The sequence below is a fragment of the Panthera uncia genome (assembly GCF_023721935.1).
Source record: "Panthera uncia isolate 11264 chromosome C1 unlocalized genomic scaffold, Puncia_PCG_1.0 HiC_scaffold_4, whole genome shotgun sequence".
In the NCBI taxonomy this organism is placed as follows: domain Eukaryota; kingdom Metazoa; phylum Chordata; class Mammalia; order Carnivora; family Felidae; genus Panthera; species Panthera uncia.
The window spans coordinates 95,811,293-95,823,134 of NW_026057585.1; the positions used below are offsets into that span (position 1 = coordinate 95,811,293).

The following is an 11,842-nucleotide window of genomic DNA, read 5'->3' on the forward strand; positions in this document are numbered from 1 at the left end:
GAACAGCGTCTGCATCAGGAAAGACCGACCACATCACAGACGGCGGCCCAGGGGTGACCATCCCACTCCCTGCCTGCTGCCTGTGATGTCGCTTTAGAAGTGAGCCTGGGGCAGACAGGAAGCCCGGGCTGGCATCCGGTTCTTGGGGCCCGCCTTTGTGCAAAGTGCTAGCGCTTGAAGATGGCAGGATGTGGCCCCTGCCCCCAAGGAACCCTGCGGCTAGTTGCAGAGGACATCCCTTTCCATCCCTCCCGACCCCCCCCCCCCAACACACTGGCCTGTCGGTGTGGCCCCCTCAATTCACCTGGCTCCCGCCTCCCCACCCTTGGCATCTCCTGCCAGCTACAGCCTCCTCACTCTTGGTCCCCAGGCTTTCCAGATGGACCCAAAATCACCTTCCTGCAGCCAAGTCTGGCCCCGTTGAAAACCACTGGCTCCACGCCCTCGGGCATGAGCTCATCCCCAGCTCGAGGTCCGGGCACCGCTGCGCGGCCCCCTGCAGCGTCCGGTTCCCTTGCCCAACCATCCCGACCCCCACGGCAGGGCCAACTCTCCAGCCTCTTTCAAGGGTCCTCTCCACTACCACTTTAGCAAAACCTCCAAACTCCCAGATGGGGCCAGAGGTCCCTCCTGGGGGCCCCAGTGACAACCTGAGTAGATCTCTACCCTGCCCAGACCTCTTCTTGGTTAATTACCTGTTTCCCAGTATCTCCCCCTCAAAGGCAGGCACCATGCCCCCTCCACACACTCTGGCTCTGAGCCGGACATCTGGGTTTGAATCCCAGCTCTGCCCTTCACCAGCCTCAGTTCTGTCATCTATAAAATGGGGACAAATATAGTGCCCACCACGTGGAGCCATTATGATTCACTGAGTCAATGCGTGTCAAGTGCCCAGTGCCGTGCCCGGCTGGCAGTAAGAGCTAAATGTTCCTCGTTGGGTTTTTATTACTCGCTGCTCTATGTCCAGCCCAGGGCACGGCCCACAGTAGGTGCCTAACAGAGGCTGAATTGTTTAACAGATACAAAAGTTTTCATTTCCAATTAGTTGAAACGAGGTGGAGTCAGCATGAGGACTGGGCAGGAAATGGCTCGCAAGGAGAGCAGGAGGTGTCTGTCCTTAGCTGGGGTAGACCAAGCAACAGCTTTCAGATAAGAGCCTGTCACAGCCACGGCAGCGACCACCGCGAGAAAGTACAGAGCTCTGGAGCGCGATGGCCTGCGGTGGGATCTTGGCTCCGCCTCTAGTAAGCTGACAGCCTGAGCACACAGCTCAACCTCCCTGTCTCCACCGCCTCTCCTATCAAAACCGCCCTCCTCCAGGGAAGGAGGGGCTGTGAGAATTGAGGGCTCGGGGAAGGCAGAAGCGCCTCCCTCCCGGGATGTCAGTCCCAGCCCTGGGCTCACTGCACTCTCCCAGCCCCGATGCAAAGTGACAGAGACGCTGTTATCCCCACCTTACCAGTGGGGAAAAGTAAAGCTCAGAGCGGAGTTCAAGGTCTTGAGGCCCTCGGCAGCAGAGCTATGCAGTTCCCCAGAAGTCCTGAGATCTCACCTCACACCTGAGACGAGTGGATCAGCCGTGCACTGTCCCATGGCACCCCGGCGGCAGCCCGGGTGACCGAGGCCAGGCTCACCGGTGGCTGCCCACGACAGCTCCAGGAACACGAGGCTGACGCTGGCCACCATCACTTGGCTCAGGCCGGGGCAGGGCTGAAGCCAGAGGGACCTTGTGTTGCAGGATGGGGTACAGAGGGGCAACCCCTCCTCCTCCTCCTGAGAACCTCTGTCCCACACTAGGTCTTAGGTCTAGTCCAAAGGCCTCCTATTCCTCCCTGAAGCCTCCTATCCTTCCTTCCTATTTGGCTGCTAACTCCCTCAGCCCAGAGCTCCTGCTTAAACTATTGCAACAGTCCCTCCTCATCTGACTTGCCCACCAAGGCCAGAGTGATCTTCCTAATTCACTCTCTGCTCTAGTCACTCCCTTGCTCTAAAACTATCAATGGCTTCCCACTGCCTCAACCCCTGATAGGAGGTGAGGGTTGTGCCAAAATCATATCATGGACGCTGGAGTGAAGATGCCTGGCTTTGAATTCAGACACCGCCACCTCCCCCACCCCCTTATTAGCTGACAGCATCAGAGTTTGTTTGTTTAATAAATGAGGTTAATAAACCTCTATCTTCTCATCTATAGACCGTATACACTTCGTGGGGCTGTTGTCAGGATTAAGTGACGTAAGACATGTAAAGCATTTGGCACACACTCCAAAAATCACCGCTGTAACCACTTTTAATGCAATCTTTGTATTTGTTACTACTTCCTTTAGTTGGCCCCAAACAGCCCATAACCTCTTGTGTCCTCACTGCTCCCCATGAGGCTTTTGCCCCAGCTAGGCTTTTGTCTGCTGCTACACCTGCCTCGTGGCTCCCTCCACGCCATTCCCCCTCCTGGACCCACTCATCTCGATCCTGCTCACCCTGGGGCTCAACTTTTAGACAGATCCCTGTGCGGTCATCGCAAGAGGGCAACTTGGAAGAGGCCAGGATGGGGTGGCGGGGAGGGGGCAGAACCAGGAAAATGACAAGGAAAGATGAGGACAGTGACCAAGAGCCGGGCCAGGCAGAGAGTAAAGCCCTCGGGGGCGGGGGCCGGGGGGCGATGGCTGGGGAGGACAGGGGGGAATCGTGCCATGTGTGGGGGAGGGCTCAAGGCTGCTGGGAGGACAGGACAGGATGGAGCAGGAGACGGAGGCAGCAGGCAACAGGGAGAAGCCAAACCCGGAGTCTCTAAGAGTGGCAGACAGAAGCCAGGCTGTGGGTCAGCAGGAGGAAGGACAGGGGCGCCCAACGTGCTGGTGAGCATCCTGATGACTAAGGTGCCCCTGCCGGGAGGGTCACGGTCAAGACCAGACAGGGGCCTTCCAAGGGGGCGCGGCGTGTGGAGGCAGAACTGCACTCCACCCTCTGCCCAAAGCCACGAGCCGTCCCCCACCCCATGCACCACCTCCCCCAGTCCCTCCCCCAGTCTAACACTCGGGGCCAAAGGACTCCAAGGCAGGGGTGGGCGAGGTCCACGCTGATCCCAACTTCCAGCTGGGGCAGCCGAGGCTCAGAGAGGAGAAGGAAAGTGGCCAGGCCCCGCAGAGCTGCAGACTGAGCCAGGACCAGGCCCCAGACCCCTCAGCTCCCAGCCTCACGCTCTGGTCACTTCTACAGCCTCTGGCATCTCTCCTGACAGGCGCCGGAGAAGGCCTCCCACGGACGGCCCGGAAGATACCCGTACACAGCCTGCCTGTCCTGTCCCCAAATCCTTCCCCACACTGCTCTCCACCTCGCGCATCCCAGGCCCACTCAATTCCCTGAAACTGCGGCCACAGCAGCCATGCCCACTCAGGGCCACGCTCAGATTGAAACAGATGGGTGGGCCACCGTCTGGACATCAAAAGAAAACAAACAAAACCCCCTGGGGATTTCTGCCCTGTCGGAGGGGCTGGGTCAACTCAGGGCCCCGGCTCCAAAGTCACGGACAGAGCAGCAGTCTGCTGGCCTCTTGAGGACCCAGAAACAGACTCATCCTGTGGCTCTTGAAGTCATTCCGCATTCCACACTGCCTATTTGTCCCGCAGGTGACACCAGAGACGAAGCCTGTCCCTGCAAAGAAGACGTGGAGGCTCAGAGAGGTAGAACGGTGTGTCAGACAACAAGAGAGCAGGGCAGAGACCAGACCACGGCTCCAGCCTGGGGCCTCCTGGACAGCTGCCCCCGCAACTCCGCTCGCTCCCCCAGCGCTGCTCACCTCTGGGGCAGAAGGAAATCTATTTTCCCAAACCCCAGTCGGTAAACAGACACTTCCTCCTACTGGGTGCGCACCCCAAGTGCCCCAAACCACAGTGATGTCACTATTTCCCCGGTGACCTCACAACATGCCACAGTGGAAAATGACCGTGAGCCCCACAGGGGTGGGCCTTGAGCTTCAGAGTCCTAGCCCCACAGTCAGTAGCTCGGCAGAGGGGGGACAAACGCCCAAAGCCCCGGGCTGTGAAGGACGCCTGCCAGACTCAGCACCAGCGGGGAGGGCTGTGTGCCCATCACAGGCAACAGAGGGCTTCTTCGAGGAAACCGTCACTCCCACCGAGGCTTCCTTGAACTCGTGGGTTCCCAGACAGCAGGCCCTGCAGTGGGTGCCCACGGCATAGACTTACTCACGGTTTGAGGCCCCAGGGAGTCTGGCTTCTGAATTTTACTAAGTGGCAAGGAGGCAGGAAAGCCATGAGTCCTGTTCTGCCCGAGGGTTCTGCATCTTGTTCTGGATGCAAGTTGACAGGCAGCCAGGAATTCTTGGTGCCACTGGGGCCTGAGTCAAGGAATCATTCCAGGCAAAGCCAGCGGGATTGAGGTCAACAGGAAGAGAGGCTGGGAAGCCAAGATATTCACAGTGGGGAGTGTTGGGCTCTGCTTCCTGGGAAAACTTTTAGACACGCACCCCTCCGCACCCCTCCTCCCCTCCGCACCCCTCCTCCCCTCCGCACCCCTCCTCGGTCTGCGGCCTTTGTTAAACACATGCAAAGTTAGCACTTCCCCGACATTCCAGGAGAGTGGTGGGATCAGTGGTGGGAGGTTTAATAGAGAGGAATGCTTAGCCCCAGAGAAGCTAAGTAACCTGAAGGAGGTCACACAGCAAGCCAGTGGCAGTGCTGGGCTGGGAACCCGGTTCTCCTGACACCTGGGCCAGTGTTCCTTCCTTGGGGCCTTGCCATCTTGGAAGTCCCTTAGAGGCTGGAGAATGGCCTCAGAGGATCCTCCAAAGGGCTTTCCCTTCTCAGGGTTACAAGTAAACAGAACTTCAGGATCACAGAGATTAGAAACGGAAGAGACTTTAGAGATAGCCTGGAAGAAGGACCATCTCGAAGGCAGGGAAGCTGAGGCCAGATAATCCCTTTCACAGGGAGGTCTTAAGACTCCTCGAAACTGTGCCAAATGTACCCCTCGTTCACCCTCAAATGACATACAGCACCTGTCACTCATGAAAGGAGTGGGGGAGTGATTTCCTGACCCCCTGGCCGTGACCACATGCTAGGGTCCGGAGGCCAGGCAGTCGGACAGGTGGTGAGAGAGGCCCAGTGAGGGGGCTTCAGGGGAGGAAGGACAGCCAGGAAAAGGCAGGGCAGAATGAAAGTTGCTCTCAGGGATGTTGGGCATAAGCTCTGGGCAACCAGAGGTCTGCTACCCACACCTTGGGGCCCTTGTGGCTCAGAGACAGAGAATCTGACTCCCCGGTGGTCCCCGCCTCAGCCTGAGCACCATCCCATAATGCAAAGTCAGGTCAGGCCCTACAAAGCCACCAATGCTCAAATAGCCACCAGTGAACTGCATAGCCTACAAAGCACTTTTAACGCTGACAAGCATCCAACGAGCTGGAGGTCGTTCCCATTTTCCAGTTGGAAACACAGAGGCTCCCAGAGATAGAGAGACTTGCCAAAAACACACAGCCTGTAAACAGCAGAGGAAGGATTTGAGCTGAGATCTGCCTGATTCTGAGGGCTGGGCCCTTCCCCTAAGTCATCAATACTGCTTCCCCATGACCCAGCAAAGGGCCCGGAACTGGGAGCCACAGCATCCCCACTTTGTTCCCGTTCCCCTGGTGGCACCCCTCTCTCCTCCCTAACCCCCAGCTTCCCTCCCTTCCCGCTTCTGGGCCAGTCACATGCCGATCGGGGCCCTGAGTCATTGCCAGTGGATGGCCCTGTCACGAGCTAGAGAGGGGATGTGAAGGACAGGAGGGAGCACTTTCAGGAGAGCACCCCTAGCCTCCGCAGACCCAATACGGCGTGAAGAGGAACCCAGAGAAATACCCCAAATGGAGGGAGACAGACTGGAACCCAGCCCTGCCACCACTGGCTTCTCAAACCCTTCTGCCTCATCCAGAAAACAGGGCCATGATACAGGTCAAATGAATATTTTTGCACATTTACTCAATATTTTCTAGCACCTACGACATGCCAGGCACTATTCTAAGCCAGCGGTTCTCAACCAGGGCAATTTCTCCCCCAGGGGACGTTCAACAATATCTGGTAACATTTTAATTGTCACAACTAAAGGGGGGGGGTTCTACTAGCATCTAGTGGGTAGATGTCAGGGATGCTGGTAAATGTACCAGAACACACAGGACAGCCCCAAAACAATGATGTGGCCCAATGTCAAGGGTGCTGAGAATGAGAACCTCGGTTCTAGGCGGTGAGTCTATAGCGGCGAGCAGGTCCCAGCCCTCACTGTGCTTACAATCCAGTAGGAAGATGCGGTAAAAGTGAAAGAAACAGAACAAAGAAAACAAAGCAGGTCAGGGGAGGGAGAGCACCTGGTGGGGAGCTTTTGTAGGCAGGATGGTCAGAGAAGGGCTCTCTGAGAAGAATTCATTTGAGCAGAAAGAAGTAGTGTGATGAGACTAGGGGAGATCAGCAGGAGGAGCATTCAAGGGAAAGGGAAAGGCAAGTGCAAAGGCCCTGAGGTAGGTGTGTGTGTGACATGCCTGAGGAACAGAAAAGCAGCCAGCATGGCATAAAACTGAGAGCTGAATGGAACACATACAAACACACACACACACACACACACACACACACACACACACCATGGTTGACATCAAAACTCCCCCTGCCCACCCGACCCAACATACAACCTTCCTGGCTACTCCTCTAGGAAGCACTGGATGGTCAAGGCCATAAAGTATCTCCCAGCCCTGGAAAGCAATGGTGCCCCAGGATGTCAGTGAGGGTCACTACCTAACACAAAAATGCCTGGCAGGCTCTCAGCCATTATCTGCCGCAATACCTTTCACACCCACTCGGCTCTGTGAGGACAGCAAGGTGGGAAGTACTTTCCAGGCCCACAGTGTCCATGCCACTAACTTGGCCCAGCTCTCAAGGGCGGGTAGGGGCAGAGCCCAGGTCTGTGACCATTGGCAACGTGGCTCCTGGAGAGCTGGAGCCGGGTCATGGTCATTTGAGGTCCCCAGAGCCCGGCACTGGGGTGGGCCTAGAGTAGGTGTCCACGAATGCTGGGGGAATGAATGAACGGCGCCGTACCAGGGTGCCTGGCTGGCTGCCCGCCGCCCTGTGCGGGAGGACCAACCACCGGGCCACATCCCCAGTCAGCACACAGGCTCCCCTCTGGGAGGTCAGGCAGGGGGCATCCCGGGACAGCAGGTACACAGATCACCCATCTCCACATCAAAGGCCATTGTCCCCAGGTCAAACTGGGAGCCCCAGTCTGTCCCCTTAACCCCAGCTGGCCCTAGCGCCCCGGGTAATGAGCAGGCAAGTAGTAAGGGCCCCTCAGCCTCCAGACTTCCGGTGAGAGGCAGGCCGACCCCCTTCCCAGCAGACAGCCAGACGGCAGGGGCCCTGCCCATCCCCATCAGAGGGCACCAAGTGCTCTTACCTATTCCGCCAGCTCTCCTGGCATTTATTTGCCGAATGAATGAATACTAGATGAATGAATGATGCACTCCACACCAGCCAGAAACGGCTTTTAAAGGAGGCAAAAGCGCGGATGGCGAAATGAATCTGCCACACCCTACAGCCAGTTCAGGTCCCCCGGGGGGGCTCCTTCTGCAGCTACGGTGAGTCACGGCCAACAATGCTGAGCACACACTGTGGGTGAGGCAGCTGGCTGGGGGCAGCGGGGAGATCCTGACACAGGGAGCACAGTGTGCAAGGAGCTGGGGAATCAGGCAGACCTGCATTCAAATCCCCCCAGCCCCTCCCCGCCCCTAGCCCCGTAATCCTGGGAAATGTCACAACCTCTCTGGGCCCCAGCTTCCACGTCTCCAAATGGGAACGGCAGCAACCACAGCCCCCCCCCCCCCCCCCCCCCCCCCCCCCGCCTTTTAGGAGTTGCTGTAAGGAAGCTTTCAGTGAGATTCGGTACCAAAGGCCTAGCACAGTGCCTGGCACTTAGTTCATAAAAACCAGGGGGAAGAGGACCCCACAGGCCCTGCGCTCAAGGAAATTTCCACCTGTTGAGGTAGATAAGACACCACTAGAGTCAAAAGCAGAATAGAGTCTGTTCTTGGGAGAAACAAAGAGCTTTGATCCAATCCAACCGGGAGGGTGAGGAAAGGCTTTTCTGGAAGGGGTGGTTCGTGGGAAAGGCCAGAAGGAGGCGGCAAGGGGTGTGCCGTGAAGAGGGGACAATGCAATGACCAAGTCTCTCTGGATGTGGGGTACGGATGCAGAGAGGTGGCAGAAAGAACCCAGATACTTCACTCACTCCAACCTGGGGCCCCCCGGGGGAATTTCTCCCTCCACCACTGGGAGTCATTAGCAGGCTTCTCGGGCAGGCGCAGAGGTACCCCAATACGGGGAGCAGTGCCACCAAGGAGGGTCAGTGGGAGAGGCAGCGGGGGCCAGGAGGCCAGCTCCGAGGCTGTGGACATAGTCCGGGGCGAGGGGACCTGAGCAGACACGGGAGCTGGCCCGGAGGCGTGGAAAGTGAGAGACACCAAGGACCCCTCACACTACTCTGGGACTCAGGCGTGGTGTTGCACAGAGAAGCCCTGCACCTGTTCCCCCGATGGGCTCACGTGACCCCAGGGTTCACCAGGGCAGGACAACACCCCTTGAGGCCCGAGTCTGTGACTTGACCCTGCGCTCAGGCTTTCAGAGCTGGGATTCTCCTGACCCTCCTCTGTTTTCAAGACAACCTCTGGGGCAGGCCCCCCCTCCCCACCGCTGCCCCAGGGTACATCCTGGCACCCGCTGCAGGTGAGTCAACTCCGGTGCGACAGCCTCCATCCTCTGCCCTGGGGAGCTGGACTCTAAAGATGTCTCCAGCCGTGGCCAGTGAGTCACTTCACATTACCGCATGAGCCAGTGCCACCTCCCACCTTCCTCCCCGTGAAGATGTTCACCTGAGTCAGCACATCACACATTCATCAGGGTAAGGTCACGAGGAGGTTGGAGGGGGGAAATGCCCCCTTTAGAGGAAGAGCGCCCCCTATGCCCTTCCACAAAATACAAGTTCTCTGAGCCTCAGTTTGCCTTCTCTGTGAAATGGGGTTACTCTAGCTTATCAGACCACGCAGACAGCCAAAAACAGGCAGAGGATGCGCGATCCCTTTGCAGACTCTACCTTGCCACCGTGGTGGGTGCACGAGGCCTGTTTTCTCCATGTTTCTGCAGTCCCTAAGGGGCCGCGTCTGCCTTGGCTAAACTGCCCAGAAGGCCTCCCGCACCTCCTGTGTCCCCCGAGCTCAGATACAGGCCCTCGCGGAGGTCAGCCCAGGGGAACCTGAAGACACAGTCTCCTCCCCAGTACCCCGAGTCCGCAAAGAATGAACAGGCTCCGAAATGGTCGCCGGACACCCCAAGTCCGTCCTGGCGAAGGGGTCTGCGCAAACGCGCGGGGACGCAGCCCACGGTCCTACTGTGCCCTTATTAGGCGCTTACTTACTGCACATCTGGCCCTGTTCTTTCAGACGCGCAGCCCTAGCATTTCTAAGAAAGAGGAAAACCATAGCCCAGAGGAGGAGGAAGTCTTCTAAAGAGAGGGCCCGCGTCCGCAGCGAGGACAGCGCTCCGGTACGGGACCCCCTACCCCGCCGCGGGAGGCGGGCCGGGCGCCGCAGTCGCAGGGGTGTCTGAGTCGGGGGCCAGACTCTAACGGGGATCAGCCCGGGGCCGGCCGGCTGGCCCCAAACGCCCGGGTCGGCGCGGCCGGAGGGGACGGGCTGCGCCCCGGGGCGGCGGGGGCGGAGCTCGCGGCCGGAGCGCACGTGTGCCACACAGGCCTCGGGAGGGTCCCGGCGGGTCTCCGGGCGCGCGCGGCGACCGTCTCACCCTCAGGGGGCGGCGCCTCGGTCTCCCCGAGCCCCGACACCGCGCTCCGGGATGGGGGGGTGGGGTGCGCGCCAACCGGCGGGCGTGAGAGCCGCGCGGGTCACCCACCTGGGCGGGCACGGCGCGCCCCGCGGCCCAGAGCTGCAGTCCGACGGCCAGCGTGGCCCAGAGGGCGGCGGGCGCCATGCGTGCGGCGGCGGGAGCGCGGGCGGGTCCGGCCGTCCCTGGCTGTCGCGCCCTTGGGCCCTCGCGCCTCCTCTCCGCGCCCCGCTGCCTCCGGCGCCTCCGACGGAAAGCGAAAGCCTGAGTTCTGGCGGCCGGAGGGAGGCAGGTGGAGGGGGCGGGGCGGGGCGGGGCCTCTCGACCACGCCTCCTCCCCGCCCCCGCCCCCGCCCCCGCCCCCCTCGCGCACGGCCCCGCGTCCCTGCTCCGGCTCTTACCCCCTCAACTCGCCCGGGGCTCCCGCTCTCGGGGACCCCTCCGCCTCCACCTCCTTCTCGTGCCCCTTCCCCTTGAAGTCACCCTCCCACCAGGTTTGTTGCTGCCCCCAGGCTGTGCCTCTCAACCTGCCCTGCATCCACCTACCCCTCCCACCCACCCCCTTCCCCCGCTGGCTCCCCATTCCTGTGGAGATGGGACACTAATTTGGAAAAACATCTCCCAAAGGTGACACTAGCTCTGGGGGGCCACCAGTTTTCTATATAATTCACTCATTTGGACTCGAGCCAGACCCATCTGAGAGTGTCTCTGCATTAACCTCACAGTTACATTTTCCAAAGATTAAAAGCTATATAATATATATATTATATTATGTATGTACGCTCACAAAATGTATATGTAACTTAATAAGCTGTGTATACTGAGTTGGCTGTTATTACTATTATCCATTTGTTCATTTATCCTCAAACATTTTTTTTTAGCAGGCTCCATGCCCAGCGTGAGGCTTGAACTCACCACCCTGAGATCGAGCCAGGTGTCCCTGTCCTTAAATGTTCTTCAAGCCCTTCTCAGAGCGAGCCAGACCCTGCCTTGCCTTCCCTCTTAAGTCTCCCGTCTAGGTGACAAACAAGTAAACAAGGCTAGGACAGAAAGCCATCTGGGAAATTGAGGGCGTCCAGAGAGAGCCCAGGCCAAGGGCCGCGAGGGCTGGCGGGCTCCCCTGGGGCTCGCATCACGACTGAGCACCCACGCTCCCTGCCATCTTCCCCGTCTTCCATCTTCCTCCTCGTTGAGCCACAACTCTAATTTTTTTTTTTTTAACGTTTATTTATTTTTGAGACAGAGAGAGACAGAGCATGAACGGGGGAGGGTCAGAGAGAGAGACACACAGAATCCGAAACAGGCTCCAGGCTCTGAGCTGTGAGCACAGAGCCCGACGCGGGGCTCGAACTCACGGACCGCGAGATCATGACCTGAGCCGAAGTCGGCCGCTTAACCGACTGAGCCACCCAGGCACCCCGAGCCACAACTCTAAAGCAAGGGCCAGCCCCGTGTGGCCAGAACTCACTCCCCCAGGCCTGGGAGTCCGTGCCCCCAGCACACAGGGCATTTCGGAGGAGTGGGGTGGGCAGGGCCGCAGGAGACAATTCTGTTCTCCCATTCCCTCACTGCAGGCTGCCAAGAGGTTCAGGGACCTCTTCTCTGGGCCACCAACCCCCATGATGGAGATAGCAAGGTTGGTGTGTCTAGGCACTGAATGAAACTGGGAAGTGACTCTTGTGAGGTGGAAAATCCCATCTCCTGACCAGGAGTCTGGGAAATTACCTGGTTCCCAAACATTTCTAAGAGATAGGCCACACTGAGGGTGCAGCTAGCACAACCCACAAACTTGACTCTGCATAGAGAGTCAGCCTCTAAAACTAGCACAAAGGTTTCTTCTGGCCCTTACTAGTCTCGCCTGGCAGTTTTGAGGACTCCCCGATCTGGAAGAGAGAGCCAAAGACCAGGAGTGGGGAGGGGGGTGGTCACCCGGTGGATGCAGGGACAAGTCGTTCTCCATGGATGACCCACGT

The 11,842-nt window shown here is 58.7% G+C and overlaps 1 protein-coding gene across 1 annotated transcript in view; it reads right to left on the reverse strand.

Annotated features, from left to right (window-relative positions):
• TNFRSF1B (TNF receptor superfamily member 1B) overlaps positions 1 to 10,138 on the reverse strand; it is a 35,767-nt gene extending 25,629 nt beyond the window's left edge. The window contains exon 1 of the mRNA XM_049618076.1: positions 9,939 to 10,138. Coding sequence (XP_049474033.1) covers positions 9,939 to 10,016 — 78 coding nt within the window. The 5' untranslated portion in view covers positions 10,017 to 10,138. The remainder of the gene's footprint in view (positions 1 to 9,938) is intronic.
• Between the last annotated feature and the right edge of the window lie 1,704 nt (positions 10,139 to 11,842).